The sequence below is a fragment of the Nanorana parkeri genome, unplaced genomic scaffold (genome assembly GCF_000935625.1).
Source record: "Nanorana parkeri isolate BGI_ZX_2015 unplaced genomic scaffold, ASM93562v1 scaffold245, whole genome shotgun sequence".
NCBI classification, from domain to species: Eukaryota; Metazoa; Chordata; class Amphibia; order Anura; family Dicroglossidae; genus Nanorana; species Nanorana parkeri.
In genome coordinates this window covers 1,003,464-1,023,373 of record NW_017306513.1, presented here as the reverse complement: position 1 = coordinate 1,023,373, position 19,910 = coordinate 1,003,464, and the positions used below count along the sequence as shown (strand labels likewise).

At 38.0% G+C, this 19,910-nt stretch overlaps 1 protein-coding gene across 1 annotated transcript in view; it reads right to left on the bottom strand.

Moving 5' to 3' along the window:
* The window catches only part of TBX4 (T-box 4), a 110,203-nt gene that overhangs the window by 28,196 nt on the left and 62,097 nt on the right, over nt 1-19,910 (bottom strand). The window contains exons 4-5 of the mRNA XM_018556662.1: nt 6,926-7,045; nt 4,033-4,180 (exon numbers count right to left, since the gene is read on the bottom strand). Coding sequence (XP_018412164.1) covers nt 4,033-4,180; nt 6,926-7,045 — 268 coding nt within the window. The remainder of the gene's footprint in view (nt 1-4,032; nt 4,181-6,925; nt 7,046-19,910) is intronic.

Sequence of the window (19,910 nt, the reverse complement as noted above, 5' to 3'; positions counted from 1 at the left end):
TATATTTGTATACATAATAAGTTGTATACATTTCCTCCAGCAGGGGACACTCTAGGGTTCATCATAGCTCAAAAGGAAAAAGCATTTGTTGTAAAAATTGTTGAAAAAGCATTTTTTTCTATATTTGGTTCTGTGACTGCAGACTTTCACTGGGCCATAACCAGGCATGAGGGGGAGGGGGAAATTAGTGTTCCTTTTGAGTTCCAAAATCTATAAAAATATGAAGCATATCTATTGAGGAATACATTTTTGAAAGAGTTCATTTCTTTTTGAATCAGGTTATGTTTTTTTTATGCATAGATGCTGGTGGCTTGATCCAGCTACTAACTTGAAATTTGGTATTAATAATTCATGGGAACTTAGACTGTTGGGCTTAAAAGACTGATGTCCTGACAAAGAATCAGCTGTAAGCGTTTCCCTGCTCAGGACGATATAATTTCCCACAGGGGAAAATAGATGGATTACAGTTTGTGGTCTAGTTATTTATTGAACAGTATGAACTGGACAGTGTTTTTTAAGAGTTTTACTGGTTGAACAACTTGACAAAACAAGTTCAGTGGTTAGGACTTAAAGAAAGGCTATAGTTTGCAGAGGACGTCTCATGCACAGTGGAACACATACGTTCCTAAATTGGCTATTAAGAATAGATGAAAATTGACAGCCGATGCCCTTTTCATGGTGGCACTTTCAAAGAAACCTGTCTCAAGAGACGCACACATTTCATGCACAAAGGCTGTGTAGTTTCTTATAAACACCACAGCAGCTTATAAACAGATGGAAAGACTATCTCCAACAGATAGGAACTGTCCATCTACATTCAAAAATACGAATAGAGTTTATTGCTATATGGTCTTCACTAAGAGATGTATATATAGAATACTATATGAACTATAGAATAGATTTTTTGACAATGCTATTTTTGCAAAAACAGAGGCTCTGGGTCTGTTTGGCACATACAATATCTATCTAACTTGAGAAAATCTAGAGTTTTAAATGTCGCGCTCACTCCCTGAAGGAGCCGCCAGAATAACCCGGGTATTTCTGTCCCTAAGCCAGAATGTACCACCCAAACAGGATCCACAGCACACCAACACACCTTAGGGAGTTTTGTAATAACTTTACTAAGCAAATAGTATATATTCGTTAAGCACTGAATAATGAAAACACAATAATTGAAGGAAACGACATTCAGCAATATACATTGGGTATTCAGACACTAAGCAGCCGCGGCTATATATATATATATATATACAGAGATATGCAGTACTGAACTATCTCAGTTGCTATCTTTGACTTTGAATACCTGATTGCTAATGTCTCAGTCCTATTTACTCCAGCTCTCTTTACTACTGGCCAGTAACAATAGTCTAGGCTAGCCATCGTTGGGGCCCATACTGTGTTGCTGAAGTGAGTTGTAGAAATAACACAAATAGCCAGAGGCCTCTCACCACATCCAAAGTCAGGCTTGCAGCTGTGATGCCCGTCAGCGAGAGACGGGCATCCCCTTTCTCTCAAGCCGACACACTAGTTGGCCTCTATGCATCCCTCACTGACTGGGCGTGACCGTTTGTCCAGGCCGCGATATCCCTGCTGTGTAGTTTACGCTGTGCCCGGCAGAAGCGATCAACCAAACGACTCTTGATTGCAGCAGACCAGACTGAAGTCTTTCTATGCCGATGTTCTTCAGTCTGTGTACACTCCCCTAGACAAACTCACACACAGTCTATGGCTCCTCTGTGTCAGCGGCAGCCACACAGATCTGTGTCCATGACTAAGTTCTCTTGGACTGAGCGCCCTCAGCAACTCCAGCCCATAATCTCCCCTACTGCTGAAAGCAGGGCCTCTTGGAAATTGTGGTATCAACAGTCTCTCACAGCACAGCTTGTCCCAAGCTCTGTACTGCAACTCCAACAAGTCTCTGTATCACGGGCTGCACAAGATCAGTTAACTATTTACAAACAGAATTCTAGCTAATTCCGTAGCAACTTATATAGGGGCTACGCACAAAATAACCTCTGTCTGCAAAATCTCGAGGATTGCAGGAGGTAATAGAGGCACAACTGTTAGAGTCCTTAATCCTAGAGGAATGACTAGGCCTAATTGACATTTTAGACTTGTCTTTTTTTTGCAACTATTCTTTCAGGGCTTTAGTGTCAAATGTTATATAAATAATTATATAATGCTATACGCTGGGTGGATGCCGATTGTGTGGCCCTAGCACCCCTAAATGGCACTGAGAAGCAAAGGAATTCCAATGCTCCTTAGCATGAAATAGGGGTGGTAGGGCACATCCACCCAACTATACACTGGGTGGAGCTTTTATAAATCAGTCCATGTGTATCTGCACTTTTTTTCATTGTACACACAGTATAGAATAGTTAAAATGCCATCAGTTTTTCTTTTATGCCATCTGTGTTTCATTCCAAATATTTCCTTAAAAATTTGGGATTTTCCCTCACTTTCAGTGCCAATGTCAATGTTCAGCAGGACAAATAAAGTGAATGTTGGACTAATGTCTTTATTCAACCTCAAATACTATGTAACTATGTATAGGGGGATGCAGACAACACTAAAAACCTTTGAAAAAGCACTACTACTACTACTAAAGATCTACTAGATTGTAAGCTCTCATGAGCAGGGCCCTCCTAACCCTCCTGTATTGAATTGTATTGTAACAGTACTGTCTACCTTAATTTTGTAAAGGGCAGTGCGATTTGTTGGCACAATATAAATCCTGTATAATAATATTAATAATAATCAGCATCATCATCATAATAATAATTATGATGATGATGATTATTAAACACTCAATGAATCCTCTATGTATGAGGGATTTATAAAAAAGAGAATTTTACCTGCTATATTATCAAAAATGTATTAAAAATGAGAATTTATTGACATTAGCGGAATATATTTTTATGGTTGATGGTTGGCCATTAACTGCTCCAGGCTTCCCTTCTCAGGGAGTATGTGGAGCATGTTCCAAGTGTTACGTGCCTGCTCCTTCTTGCAATTACTGTGTAACTTTAGCCATAGCGCCTGGCATAACACCCTTACGTGCAATAGATCTGTGTCTTTATAACACGCTGAAGAAAACCACTGAAAAAAATAGACCCATTTTTGCACATATTAGTTGCCTGGCTGTCTCTTGACTTTATACTTTGAGTCAATGGCCTGTAACAAGCATGCAGCAATTGAAGTCAGAGAAAAATGAGTTCTGCTGATCTGCACACTTGTGTCAAGTCAGGTATTGAAGCCAATTATATAAATATAAATGTCATGCAACTTTCATTTCCACACCAGGAACATCCCAAACAGAGATCTATGATTTTCATCTTTTATGTAAAAAAATTAAAATCTAAGCAGGTAATAATTAGGGTTGCACAGATACCAAGTACAGTACTCGGTACAAGTACGAGTACATGTACCGATACTTTTGAGCTCCAAGACTAGACTAGAGAAAAATTCAAAAATTAGTAGGCAGCTGTCATTTGTAAGGAGCACACAGAGCTCCTGGGATTTGTACATCTCTGTTTTAATGTATGATTTTGTTTTTAGAAATAAAGGGATGCACCGATACCAGTTTTGCGAGTACGAGTACTGGTACTTGCCGAGTACTTACAAGTACGAGTACTGATACATTTTTGTTTATTGTCATGTGACGGTTTTTCTAAAACAATACAGACTAATGATTTCAGGACAGTGGTGGAGTGCCAGAGCCAGGTCCCAGCTGCAACCACTGCAACCCTGGTAGTTCTCATGAAAATGCCAAATATTTGTACTGGTACTCGAAAAGTATCTGTGCCTCCCTAGTAATAATCAAACCAGTACACAGGAAAAACACAAACTGGCCCATTACAAGGTAAACAAAATGCACACGGTAGAACATGCATTATACTTTGCATTAGATGTACATATGCTAGACGATAGTTGGTCACCTGCAAATAATATAATAGATTGTAAATTCTGAGAGTAATTTGTCACTCTACTATGTTTCATTAATCATATAAAAACAATTTAATTTATTCTTACATGTCCAAAGGGATCAAGATGGTTGTTGGTCAGCTTTAATTTTTGAAATGACACCAGCTGTCTCATCCAGTGAGCTCCAGTTGCTGGGGAATCTGGATGAACATATAACCTTCCAGGCATTGCAGGTTCTGCTTTTCCAGCCACCATCCTGTAAATGGAAAAAGGTGCCTAATTTATAAGCATTTGAAGGATTATTAAACCTAACACTAGTTGACCTATGTTAAAAAAAATTGAATTTCACAGCCAAATATGTATACGCTGTTGCTGAGACTGTATGTGAAAATCACACTGTTCTGTAACACCACATACAGTTATAAGGAATCCCCAAAACGTATTTAAATCATTTATGTATTTTCAATCTTGCCCTTGAAGCCGCATAAAATACACGTTTTAATTTTTATTTGCATTGGTATATGTCCCCCATGACAGTGTCTAGCTTGCCATTGCCTATTAGCCCTATAAATGCCCAGATTTTAACAAACAATCTTGAGTGGGATTCTCGTTTCAGTTCAGGTTTGCAGAACCCCAGGCGACTCGAACCTGGGCAGATTTGCCCATCACTAGAGATGACTCTTTCTGCTGATGATGGAGACGAATTGGCTGATAACTATACTAGAAGAAACTACCTCATTGCCTCTATCACCTATAGGCCTACTCTACCTAAATGGTAATCAAACTAAGCATAACGTTGGCCTATGCATTGTTTTACGATATGCACTGAATTGAACTTTCCAAGTTTTTGGCTGGCTTACTTAAACAAGTTAAAAATGTTTCATCTTTCTGGCTGCATATAGGGCAGCATATTATAATACTCTAGAATGTCTTCCTAAGGTACAATATATTACATTCCCTCTTACTTTGATTAGTTTTATAGTGATGCAAACTAGAACTAAAGATCCTTTTTGAGAATTCTGCATTAGATGTACCAAACCATAGCGCATAAAGAAATACTGTATATAGTACCGGACAGGTTATGGCAACTCTAAACAGGTTTTGGCATTTTGTCAAGTGATTTTATCCTAGATGGCAGGCAATGAAGGAGAAAGTAATTTAAATGACAACCTATTCAATACCAATAGACACTAGCAGGGTTATTCACTAAAGGGTGAAGAGTTTGGAGAAGGCAGGAGAAGTGAACAATCTAGGACAACACAGCTGAACTGGAAAGTAAGCTAAATTGGAGAATTTTTCCAAATCAGCTATGTTGTCCTAGATTGTTCACTTCTCCTACCATCTCCAAACTCTTCACCCTTTAGTGAATAACCCTGTGGGTAATCAACGGTTATCAAGGGACACCTAATTTTTTACTTACTTTAACCTGCTATACACACCAGGGAACAAACCAATATATGATTTACAAACTGTTATTAGCCCATTAAATACCAGGTAGCAAAAGGACAAATAACTGTGTCACTAGGAATTGAGGAACATCTATCTATCTATCTATCTATCTATCTATCTATCTATCTATCTATCTATTCATATATTGAAAATTCTAAATGTCCAAAGTGTGGGGTTGAACCTGATTCGTTAATACATCTGCTGTGGCGATGCCCGAAGCTGAAACGATATTGGCAGGAAATAGTAGACATAATAAATGCAGCCTTTGGAGTCCATATTTCTAATAATCCCATGTTATGTATCCTGGGTATTTTGGGACCCATAAAGGTGGAATATTACACAAAGGTGGCAATAACGAGGGCTCTATTCGTAGCCCGGCGCAGTATAGCCCTTAGGTGGATTTCAGCAGCGCCTCCCACATTAGAGGAATGGAAGAAAGAACTAGATAAAGTGGTTAGATTTGAGGGAATTATGTTCAAGCACAGAGGTACCATGGACAAATATGGTAAAATGTGGGATAAGTGGATTGAATATGGTAAAGGACCTTGGGTATAATATCTCTTGTATAATATCTCTCCTATTTATTATTGGTACTCTGAAGAGTAATGTGGCTTTAGAAATATGGTATGTTGAGAGTAAAATTAATTTTATAAGGAGAGGTGTTTTCCCCCTCCCCCCTTGTGGGTCTGTCTGTATTGTTATCTGTTTTGTATTGCTGTTTTAATATGTAATTATGGATGTATACGTTTGTTCTATTTATTGTATTATTCAAATAAAAAAGTATTGAATTAAAAAAAAAAGAATACACAGTAGCTATTAAAAAGTACCTGCAGTGCTGAAAAAAATAATATGCTGCAGAGAAGAGGGGTAGGGAGGTAGAAATTGCACTGATTTCTATTTTTAAATAGATCACAAACCTTACATGACCTGTCCTTGCATTGTTGCCTTGGTAACATGCAAGCAATGAGCAGGCCCACAGTGCTATATCAGATTTTACATGGGATAATTTGAACATGCAGTGTGTGTGTGTGTGTGTATATGTGTATATATATATGTATGTATGTATGTATGTATATATGTATATATATATTTATACTGTACATATATATATATATATACATATCCGATATGAAAATAATCGTTAGCTGCCGCCCTAATACCTATCTATCTATCTATCTATCTATCTATCTTTCTATTCATATATTGATAGATCCTTTACCAACCAACTATAAGCCATATGATAGTGGCAACAAACTAATTACATCTGTATGTCAGAATTAGCTGGACATCACAGAAACGTGTAACATCTGAAGCAAGTTGTCAGCCACATTTAAATCCCTTTGCAGGGCATCATTTTGATGTTTAAATATTTTTGGGGCTTTTTTTATCATATTACAATGTGATTGTTGCAAATTATCTCCACATGTATATTACTAGTGAGTATCTTTAGTAATAAAAAGGGATTTCTTTGCTGCACTGAATCTGAAGTGAAGTCCATGATTGAATGTTTGGACAAATAGATCAACATTTGTTAAACAAAAATATTTCTTACCATTTGTTGTCACAGAATTTGTACCGGTGGTCATCAGCTGGAACAATGTCTATGAGTAGAATGTATTTAGTCTTGGGGTTCATCCCAGTGACTTTAACTTTGTAGCTGGGAAACATTCGTCTGCAAGGGAAAACAAAAGCACAAAATTGAATAAAAAACTTATGTACAGTTGCATACAGTTTATAATCCCAATACTTTACTTATGTAGTCTATTATTTATAATATTCTGGTTTGCACATACAGTGTTGAGAAAATGTTTGTTAACTCATTGATGCTTTATGAATTTCTCCTTATATGGCCTGTGAAATGTGGTCTGATATCCAAGTCAAAATAATTGGTTAAAGCACCTAACATGCACCACCTAACATAGCTTTATAACCAATGTCTGTTGAATGCCATTATGGGTTAACACTTCTTGTACTAGGGTGATAATGTTGTTCCTCCATAGATACAGTCAGGGCTAGATTAATTACAACTGATGCCCTAAGCAAATCCTAACAACGTTGCCCCCCTCGGTCCCTCCATTGCTTAACTGACAAGACATTAAGACTCAATAAGTAAACTAAAAGGAAAACAATATATAAACCTTCATCAGTGTTCTTCCAGGTCTTTGGTTAGCTCAAGGCAAAGGGCAAACAAAGATAAGTACATTTGTGCCTAAAGGGCAGGACAGCTAGGGGACAAACTCTGTGGTGCACCCTTCCTTTGGTGCCCTAAGCACATGCATATATTGTTTCAGCTCTCGATACAGTACAGTAAGTGAGCACTGTCACCCTAGGACAGGAAGTGTGTTATTGACAGGATCATTAAGTGAAAATAAAGCAATAAAGGCTGACAAAAAGAAAACTAATTCAGATATCACATCTAAGGACTAGTGAACTGCTATATGTTAATTTTTGGGGGGTTAGATACATTGTAAGACCCCAGCAGTCCACACTAGACAGTTGGATATTTTAGAAATGAAAGAGATTTAGCTCAGCTGAAAGAGGTGGGCATACAGAGATCAGTACAAGTCCGTGTTAAATCCTGCAACAGGTAACAAAGAACCATAGGATTATGCCTACGTGATACCATCTATGTTTATGAGTCTACCATTAAAAAACACTAAACAGGAGTATCTGTAAAAATTAAGTCAAGGCAACTGGACTTGCTGTATTTTTCTTGAAGACGTTTCACTGGTCATCCAACCAGCTTTCTCAATTCAGAAAACTGGTTGGATGACCAGTGAAATGTCTTCAAGAAAATGTTTTAAAGATAGACCATGACCTGGATGAGTGAGAATCTTCACAGACTAAACAGGAGTGATATTTACCCCAGAGGAAATAATTGCACTCCAATAATTAAATACATAAATGGTTCCCCACGGACATGTTCTAGGGACTTAATGGATGTTCCACTAATGCACCTATGGGACAATGTTGCTTTGTCTACATTATATATTTTATTTTTGTAGATGTACACAGTGCTGTGTTTACAGAGAATGAAACACTGCACTGGCCCTTACACCCCAGTCCTAATGTGAACCAGATTGATAGGAGCACATTGCTGCTTATATAGTTGGAGGGCCTATTTATATATGAATACTTTCATTTCATGCCACCTGCACTGCTAATCTATACCCTGTATGGCACTGTCCAAAAAAATCAAAGGCATCCAACATCAGGAACATTGGCCTTGGCATTTTATCATTTAAGAAGCATAATGGCAAATAGCCACGTTACACAAAGTTGAAACATACAATTCAGACACACAATCCAGGTGCTTTCCATGACAGTATTTTTCACTTATGAGAATTCCAAGAAATACTACATTTTGAGGACTATGAGGCCAGTCTGAAAACAGAAAACTACATGGGCTATAGCCTTGCTTGCTATTGGATTTACACAATAATGTCTAATACATCCATTTATATCCAATATCAATTATCTTATGTATCCACGAATATAGGGACAGTATCAGTACCCACATAGGTCAGTTTCTACTCATATTTCACAAAAACTGTATTTCTAGTTGTTTAAAGCAGAACTCAGGGGCAAAAAATATTAATAACTCTTGCGGTGTTGGCTGTGTCTAGGGCTGAAAATAAAAAAAGTTATACTCACCTGATCCACAGAGTCAGCTTGCTGTTAGACTGGTACTTCCAGCACCTCTCTCTCTCGGCTGCAGCGGTCTAAGGATCCTCGAGTCATCATGTCCAATACACAGTGTACAGGATGTGAGGAGATCGATGGACATACCATTGCAGTAGAAAAGCCCCATTGCAGGGGTTAATAATATTTTTGCCCGGAGTTCTACTTTAACATTTATCTAAACACATATTTGTGATAAACCTTCATGTATATGAGTACAGTGTTCCAGTATGTTCCTTAAATGTCTGCTGTCAATACTTTAATTTACCTATGAATATTTCAGAGTGTGATTATATTCTTATAACCAACAGACTGGTACAGACTATATGTAAAGGCATTTATTATCTGCTCATTGTACTGAGGGCTTGGTAGCCTAATTTGGTGGCCAAATTAATGGAGTGCCGTTCATATCTTTATGTGCCCAAACAAAGCATGCACAATTCCTGATTCAACCTTCTAACATTGGGCTCGATTTGCTATTGTGTGAATGGGGAGTGCAGTGAATTGCAGTGAAATTGGGACAGTCTTACAAAAGTGTAAAGTCAGCTGAATTGAACTCATGTCCACATCAAACCTCCAGTTGTGCAAAAGTAGTTTTAAAAAAAATTCACATTCCCTTAAGTTGGCTAAATATTTGACATGGACACAAGTTCACTTCTGTTTACTTTTCATAATAATAAATCTGACCAGGTTTCAGTTGATTTTACCTCACTTCACCTGACTTTGTTCCCATTCACAATTTAGTAAATCAGACCTTTTGCTTTCAGACACCTTCCAGAGCTCAGGTTGTAGCAACCAAAGTTGAAATATAACTCACACATCAGTTCTGAGTTTTATCCAAAGCTCTTAGCTGTCATGCTTTACTGCCACAACCTTCTACACCAACCTTTTCATACCGCACTGTTTTTTCCCCTCCACCTTCATGATGGCTGCCTCTGAATAAAACCCCAGTAACTGTTCCCAGCCTTGCTCCTTAGAGGAAGAGGGCTTCTTCGAAATGTTTCTGTTGTCCCATCTAAAGACCCACTAGAAATGGCCTGCCATTTGTGCTTTTATTAACTATTTATTTAGGAATCAATAATAACCAGCTGTACACACTCATGAGTGCAGAGGTGGTGATCCAGCAAATACTGCTACTACTAACATGTATGAGACGCTGTACACGACGCTGACCTTAATGAACCAAATGCCTTTAAGAAGGTTTAGTGTGCAGCTTCAGCAGCTTCATTAATGCAAATATTCCTAACCTCATCACACCAAAAACATATCTACTAGAAGGACAGAAAGTACTCTGTTTAGTAAAATAACCGTTTAAGGTGATCAATTTTAAATGGGTACCTCAAAAAAGTAGTACTGGTGTGTGTGTTTACCTTCTTCTAAGTTACTTACTCTTACAGATAACTTATTTGTTTCTACAAAAAACAATATGGCTGCCTGCTTTGCTTCTTAAGAGTCACTTAATGTTTCCATAAATTCCAGATGTTTTGTGTGTAGCTCGGCAAGGGGGGTGGGGGAGTGAGTTGCTAAATGCTTTTTCTCTACTTACAAGTAAAGAGCAGAACTTTCCCACAATGTGCTATTTATGTAGGTGAGAACTTGCATGATCAACGTATTGTTATCTGTAAATCAAACTTGAAACATATAGTGGAAAGCGATACATGATGCAGAGACAAGCGACCTTTAGCAAATTCAAAACTCTTCATGGGAATGTGTATTATTAATTGTTCATTTATAAAAGTGGAGTAGTAAAGATTTCAAAGCCAAAATTAGTCGACATGTCTGACAGTGATGAAGAAGATGTATCAATAGCAAATATGGACAAAAATGATTTATGACACATAGCTTCTGGGGCTATTTAGTTTCTTTGCTACACTTCCAAAGCAGACTGCTATAGGAGTCGGACGCATATAAATGCTAAGTGCTTTTTTAATGGTATTTAAAAGTAAGCTTGAACATATGGAGCTGATGTAGGGTACTTTGACTTGGCTTAAAAAAGTTCTTTTGTGCAAATGTCCCTGAATAAATAGAAACATTGATCTCGACACTGAAGCAGATGAAATTCTAAAATGTTGAGTATACAGAATTACTGCAGATACACTGATTCAAGCTAATGAATTAAAACAAATTCCAGTTAAAAATGTTACCAGAATGATAACGGTGCCCCTACCCCAGATACTTATTTAATAACAAAGGTCCAACCACCTGTATTTTCCTCTGAAATTATCATGTTATTTACATTGTCTTGGAGAACATAGGCTAACCATAAATTTAACATAAGGCAATCTTTTCATCCTTAAACATGCATATGTACCTTACATGACAGTAAGGCACAGCATATTGTGACATTGAGTTTGGCACATAACCAGCAAAAAGATCTTTCTGTTTTCCTATGGATAAACAAATACTCACAGGCTGCAATAAGCTGAATATGTTTGATTGATGATGTGCTCAAAAGTTGTCTTCTCATATCCTATACATGGGCAAGCTATCATTAACAATGCTGCATCATATCACACCTTAGCACATTTCAGCTCATTTTGGGAGATTTAGGTCTAACCAATTTTATAATGGAAGCCCAAGTTTCAATTTGCTATTGGCCACATTCTGTAGAGAAATTTTAATCCAGACACCAAAAAATTAGTTGCTTTGGAGATTATGGAAGCTAGTTAAGCAGATCTATAGTAAATATGTCAAATAGCAAATATACAGATTCACAAAAGACAGAAGTTGTCAAACAAACCTACTTTCTTTTTATGAGGAAGTGAGTACAAAATTGGACAAAGGAATGGCTGTGGATATAGTATACTTGGACTTTACAAAAGCGTTTGACACAGTTCCCCACATGAGGCTAATGTATAAGTTAAGGTCAGTAGGTATAGAGTATTCGATCTGTAATTGGATAGAAAACTGGCTTAAAGACCCTATTCAGAGAGTGGTGATCAATGATTCATACTCTGAATGGTCTGAGGTTGTTAGTGGTGTTCCCCAAGGTTCAGTGTTGGGCCACTTATTGTTTAATCTATTTATAAATGACATAGAGTTGGGAATTAAAAGTCACCAAGTTATGTAGTGAAATACAGTCCTTACAGGATGTCTCCAACCTACAAGCAGATCTGAATGCACTGTGTGATTGGGCATCTATTTGGCAAATGAGGTTTAATGTTGATAAATGTAAAGTTATGCACTTGGGGACTAAAAACATGCATGCGTCATACACCCTAGGGGGAGTATGTTGGGGTAGTCAATGATGGAGAAAGATATGGGTGTTCTGGTAGATCATAGACTGAATAATAGCATGCAATGTCAAGCCGCAGTTTCTAAAGCAAGCAAAATACTTTCTTGTATTGAAAGTTGTCTAGACTCCAGAGATAGATACATCATTCTGCTCCTGTACAAAGCATTGGTAAGACCATTTTGGGCACCAGTTCACAAAAAGGATGTTGTGGAACTGGATAAGGTGCAGCGAAGGGTGACTAAACTTATAGGAGGCATGGAGGAGCTCAGCAATGAGGAGAGATTAACTGACCTGAATTTGTGCTCTCTGGAGAAGAGGCAATTAAAGGGGGATATGATCACCATGTATAAATACATAAATGGTCCATATAGTGAGCTTGGTGCCAAATGACTCACTTTGAGGTCACTGCAAAGGATAAGGGGGCACTCTTTGCGTCTGTAGGAAAAGAGGTTTAACCTTTGCATACGGAAAGGATTCTTCACAGTTAGAGCTGTGAAAATGTGGAATAGACTCCCCAGGAGCTAGTCCTAGCTAACTCAGGTAATTTTATTTAAAAAAATCTGGATGTATTCCTAAATGCACAGAATATTACTGGATATTGAGTTATTATAGGTATATTCAGCATCAGAGATTGTTGATCCAGGGAATATCCGATTGGCTTATGGGATCAGGAAGGAATTTTTCCCCCTATTGGAGCAAATTGAACCATGCAACCATGTACTCAAAGTATCACCATTGTATTAAAATAAACATGTGGCCATATCAGTTTTTTATGCCGAACCAATGTACTTGTAGTCAATGAAAGGTGCAGTATGTAAAGTAATCTTGGAACCAGAAAAAAAAATTAAATAGGCAGGTGCAGAGCCTAGGAGGCACTTACATGTGCCTGCAGGTCAGGTCAATTCTTTAGTCCAATGCCCATGGCAAACCAAAACCCAAGGCTCTTTTGTACACAAATATTTATCCAGCTTCCAGCCAAGCATCACCTCTTTTGCCACCTAAGTCTAGCTATTGGCTATTATTGTAAGACCACCCATCACAGTAATAATTTAATAATGAGGCATCTAGGCTTGTAGGAGGTTGGACCAGCCTTTGGATGTTGAGTCAATTTAGGGGCACAAGAGACTAAATTGGAAAACAGATGGGAAGTGCAGGTCAGTGGCAGCTTGGGAATGTTCCAATTTGCTTTAAAGAACCCTCCTTGTTGCTAAATAAAACGTTGTGGTCCTTTTATTGATTAAAGTGGAATATTCTTTTAACCAGGATATTGCAAAATGTTTGTAAATGTGTTTTCATATTAGAAAAAAACACTACTCTCTGTACAAATGAAAGGACTTGGCATCTGTTTATCTATATTGAGAGTTGGCCTGCGATATGGCGATTACACAGAACACTGTGAGTTCCAGGGGATTTTAGCATGATTTTCTTAATAAACTAATGTTTACTGAAGGCTGGTAAAGTGGATGTAGTAAATTTTGTGCAATCAGACATAAGCTCAAGTCTCTTCACAGTTTACAAAACAACAAAAATGTATTAACTCCAAAGCCTTGCACGTCCTCTATGTGCTGCAGTCGAAAGAATGTTTCCAGTGATACTTCTACAGATGCAATTAGCTATTTTTCTGTTTGTTATACTTAACATTTATTTTGGCTTATTTCTCTGTTAGAGTAATACATGTTTTAATTCTTATACAGAACAGTGACAAAAATCATTTAAGCAAGAAAAAGAAACTCAAATAGTTCCAGGATATGCTATCCAGCATTGAACAGATACCTTTTGTAAGACCAGAGCTGGACACATAGAAGGAGTTACTATGCAAACTCCACAGGGGAGGAGGGGGAGGCCAGCAGTACCTATTTGAAGACAGTAAAGATTCAGTGGAATACCCCAGATGGAACAGCTATTAGGTTAAAGCTTGGGTTCCTATGGTGACCACATGTTTATCATGGAGTTGATGAATCACATCCTGCAGGCTAAACCAATTTAAATAGGAATAGACTTCCTGATAATATATGGTATACACACGTTGTTTTGAAGAAGAAAGAAACAAACAAGGTATGCAGAAGAACACTGTGAACCCTTACAATACCACAATCAAAGTTATAATTTTGATGTCTTCTTAAACAGATGTTAAAAAAAAGTAGGACCGACTGTTGAGTTAGTGAATTCATTCATCTTTTAGGATCTGTTCAACTTGCCCATTTTCCTGTAGTAAAACATATGTGCTTGACTGCAAAAATACATTTCACATCTACTCTTATGTACTGCCACTCTGTCCATTTTTGAGAAATAGGGCATGTGGAATTTTTGTGCTTTTATACACATTAAATTAGGACCAAAATCTTGCAAAAGAATATTATGTAGAGTACTATGAGTAAACGAAGCTAATGTTATTTGTTTGTTTAAAAAATACAGTTTTCCATTTACTTTGTTCATGTTTTTCACCCCTGCCCTGTGCATATTCTGTAGACTCTGTATATGATCTTTATGTGGACATATGCGCACTCCAGCAGCAGCTGAACGGATTTATGGGACATGCCAGTGTACTGTGCGTTTGCACAGCTGCTGGTGGTCCAACTGTAAAGCTCACATGAAAAGGTGACAGTGCTGCAACTGACTGGAATTATTGTTGTCAGTTTGTCACCCCAAGAAAGGAAGTGCCTGTGGTTACACCTTGCCAGTAGGGTCACCCGGGTGATTTAATTAAAAGCAGGAAAAGTTCAAAATCAATAAACTTTTTGACATAAAAGAACATATATAACAACATATCTGGTTTACGTGTTTCTTTAAACTGACTCATTAATATACATGGTGAATGTATCATGCATTTTTTTGTATATTTAATACATCTTTACCATGTCCTTTACTGCATATTTCATCCTTATTTAAATCATGTATAAACAAAATGCATTGAAAATAAAAAAAACACGCAAGAAGAAAATGTATGAAAACATACATAAACACATGCATGTGTCAAAGACAAAAAAAACATATTGGTTTAGCTTGGCTGGCAGCCACTCGAAATGGGTGTGCATCTTGAGTTTATGTGGGTCTAGATTGCATCCCTCACATTAATGGCTTCACTGGCCATTAAATCTAGGTGGAGTTTGTGGGTGTTAGGAGGATGTGGGGCAATATGTGCTTCGGCAGTTATCGCCACTCCCCCACCCACAAGCTCGGCTCAGGGTGGACTTTGAGTCTTAATTTTGGTTTGCAGAGTTGGCTGAAAAGCATGTCTCTTCCATAACCTATTTCAGCCATTCTGACTTAGGATTGGCCTGGACTTTTCGGTTTCCAGCCTGTCCAACTTTAACTGCTTTTACGTTACATGGATAGTTACATAGTTAGTCAGGTTGAAAAAAGACACATGTCCATCGAGTTCAGCCTATAGAGATATGAAAAAAAAAAGAAACAGCTACCCCCTGTTGATCCAGAGGAAGGCAAAACCACCCAATAAAGCATGGTTCTTGTGAATAATGTGGCACCAAGTTCTTTATATGGACCATTTATATATTTATACATGGTGATCATGTCCCCCTTTAATCGTCTCTTCTCCAGAGAGAACAAATTCAGGTCAGCTAATCTTTCCTCATAGCTGAGCTCCTCCATGTCTCTTATGAGTTTAGTCACCCTTCGCTGCACTTTCTCTAGTTCCACAACATCCTTTTTCTGAACTCGTGCCCAAAACTTTGTACAGGGGATGGATTATATCTCTATCTCTGGAGTCTAGATCCCGAATAATACAAGAAAGTATTTTGCTTGCTTTAGAAACTGTGGCTTGACATTGCATGATATTATTCAGGCTATGATCTACCAGTACAGCCAGATCTTTCTCCACCATTGACTCCCCCAAACATACTCCCCCTAGAGTGTATGAAGCATGTATGTTTTTAGTCCCCAAGTGCATAACTTTACATTTATCAACATTAAACCTCATTTGCCAAATAGATGCCCAATCACACATTGCATTCAGATCTGCCTGTAGGTTGGAGACATCCTGTAAGGACTGTATTCCACTACATAACTTGGTGTCATCTCTAAACACAGAAATAGTACTTTTAATCCCCAACTCTATGTCATTTATAAATAGATTAAACAAAAAGGGACCCAACACTGAACCTTGGGGGACACCACTAACAACCTCAGACCATTCAGAGTACGAATCATTGATCACCACTCTGTGAATACGGTCTTTAAGCCAGTTTTCTATCCAATTACAGAAGGAATGCTCTATACCTACTGACTTTAACTTATACATTAGCCGCCTGTGGGGAGCTGTGTCAAACGCTTTTGTAAAGTCCAAGTATACTATATGCACAGCCATTCCTTTGTCCAATTTATTACTCACTTCCTCATAAAAAGAAAGTAGGTTTATTTGACAACTTCTGTCTTTTGCAAAGCCATGCTGACTATTGCTTATGATACTATTTTCCAGCAAAAACAATGGTATTTGATCCTTGATCAAACTTTCAAGTATTTTGCCAACTAATGAATTTAAATTTACAGGTCTGTAATTACTTGCTAAAGAATTTGATCCCTTTTTAAAGATAGGCACCACATTGACCTTGTGCTAATCCATCGGTACCAAGCCAGTCATTAGAGAGTCTCTAAAAAATTAGATACAATGGCTTTGAAATTACATAGCTCAGTTCTTTGAGGACACATGGGTGTAAGCCAACCGGTCCAGGTGCTTTTTTCACCTTAATTTTGTCTAACTGTTTCTGGACCATATCTATAGTCAGCCATTTTGGTTCAGTAGAGGCTATGGCACTGCTATCCCTATTATGGACTTGAGTTACATCCTGTTCCTTGGTGTGCACAGAGCTGAAGAAGGTATTTAATAGATTTGCCTTCTCTTTGTCTCCAGTTACCAACTCTGAGTTATCTTTTAAGGGGCCTTCATGCTCAGACCTGATTTTTTTACTGTTAATATATTTAAAGCATGTTAAGGATCTTTCTGCCTTCCACTGTTGAGGTGACTATTGCCATGTTTTTATTATCTGTATTACTTTGTATTGTTGTGTTATCTGTGTTCACCATTTGTGAAAATGATAAAATGTATGTAAAAGAACAATGAACAGCAGATAGGGCCACTTCTATGAATCTAAGTCATGGGTTACTTTCATTTGCATACTTGATTACAGTTTTCAGAACATTGAAAAGGAAAATGCTCTTCTGAGTATTTATAATTAACTAGTTTATATCAGCAGGTTCTGAGCCAACACACTAATATTTTAACATTTTTAACCAGTCATATACCTTAGAGGTGCTATGCATGCCCAAAAAACCCTTTACATAAGTACATAGGGTAGTAAACGTGGCATGCCCTGTCCATCTCCCCTGCTGCTGCTTCCCCAGTCAATTTTACTGCCAAACTGCGTAAACACATCAGTCTACTGTAGCCATTACTGTCAAAAACAGATATTTTGACCCTCATCTCAGATTAGCTATTATTTTTCTACACTTTTCTTCTGGGTTTTTTAAACAGTTATATTTAAACTAATTCTCTGTTTTTATTCATTTTGTTTTAATGGTGCACCAAAATGTGCAAAAGTTTTAAAAAAACTTTATTTCATTTGAAAATAACTTTTCCACCCTTTATAACAGAAAAGTTATTCAATTTCATTATAAATCAGACAAATTGAAGAATAGAATTTCATCAAAGAAAATATCACCAGAAGAAACCTTTGTTTGTCCTGAGGGAAAAAACAAAATATAGCACAAAACTGTTTAAGTCCATTTATCTACTACAAATTAATTCTTGTAGTATGTATTTGCTGTTCGTCTAGTGCTCAAAAGACCTTGGAACATGTGAGTGCTATCTCTTTATTTTACTCATCCTATATGGCAGTTGGGTCAGGTTCTCATTAAGGACTAAGGACACTCTTTCCGCTTCCTCAGTGGTCAGTCTGAAGGCACAGGTTAGCATCACAGGAAAGTACAAGCTGGAAATACAGGGTTTGCTCAGCCACTTCTATTCTGGCAAGAATAATTTTGTGCTTTTAAATGGAGTAGGTTTCCAAAGAACTTCTCAAAGTACTTTTTCCATCTAAGTTGACCAAATTACTTAATCCACTGTTCCAATTTCATAAAAGAAGCAACCTTTTAGGGGAAAACACTTAAGGGGTTATTCACTATTGAGCCGAAGGATACAGCCGTAGCTTCGGCTGATCGTTCGGCTCTCTTTGGCCGCCGAAGTCCTTCGGTTCAGTCAAACCGAAGGGCTGCTGTATGGGCTATTCACAATAGCCCATACATCAGCCGAAGGCATATGCTTCGGCTCGACTGCGCTGAAGTGACAGCCGAAGCGTGGCGCAAATGAAAGCTGGGTGGAGCCAGCCGTGGTCTAACGGCTGGCTCTGCCCAGTTGGAATTTACAGATCAGCGTCCCCAAATCACCTGGGGACGCTGATCTGTCATTAAACAATAACAACTGGGCGGAGCCGGCCGTCACATCACCCAGTTGTTACTCATTGGCCAGGGCCTGCTAGAGGATTCTACCAGGTGCTAGCCAATAGGAAACAGTTGGGTGGAGCTATCTATCACCGCTATCTCTGCCCAATTGTTATTTATTTATTGTTTCTTTCAAATATATATATTTTTTTTTAATCTTCCTATTTTTTAACATTTTACAATCATTTTGCAAATTATTTTTTTTACTTTCTTTTCACTTATTTGCTATTCTTCTCGGTACCTCGGAGGTAGATAGCAGAATAGCCGAGCCGAATGCCATTTGGCTATTCACTCACTATTAGAATAGGGGCGAACAGCAGCGAGTGAGCTGACGGAGCTTCGGCTCAGTCGATCCAGATGTTGGATCAGCTGAGTCAAAGTCCTTCTGCACTTTGGCTCAGCCGAATATGGTCGGCTGACTGAAGGCAGCTGATGTACAGCTGATTTTAGCTGATGTACGGCTGAAATCAGCTGTACAAGTCCGAAGTGAACTTCCCTTCGGCTGGGTTAGACACAAGAAAAATATCTCTTTTTTGTACTGTAAAATCATTTAATCATTTTATGTCTCGAGTATCCAATGCCTCGATACTCACACTAGACAACCGTGTATTTACCAGTATATCACCTTTAGGCCCTTTTCACATGAGCTTTCTAATCAGGTCCACCTGTCAGTTTTTTAAGCAGATCTGCTCTCAAGCCCCATGTTAGTGTATTGGCAGTGTATGGGTGTAATCCCCTCCTGATTGGAACCATGTGAAAGGGACCTTACCAATATGTATTGTCCAACATTTTAACAAATTTAAAATGTCCACCCTCTGTGCTTTATTCAAACTTTTAGGCTGATACTGGTTGTTTTTCACAATCCAGAAATCCAGAAGATTGTTCTTGTCTTATAAATGTACAAATAGTCACACAAACATGGCAAACTCGCTTCCTTCTTACAACCTAATGTTGGTATGCATGTACAGTATAGCAATTTAAAAAAAATTTAACCTGGTTTTTGCTATTTAGCGTGGATGGGAACCAACAGATTTGTCTTGTTCAGCCTGCACTTAGAAATCTAACATGGTTATTCACAAGATGGTGAAGAGTTTGGAGAAGGCCGGAGAAGTGAACAATCTAGACGTGCGATCTCATAGTACCGGCCCATGGTCCAACTCCGGCCCGC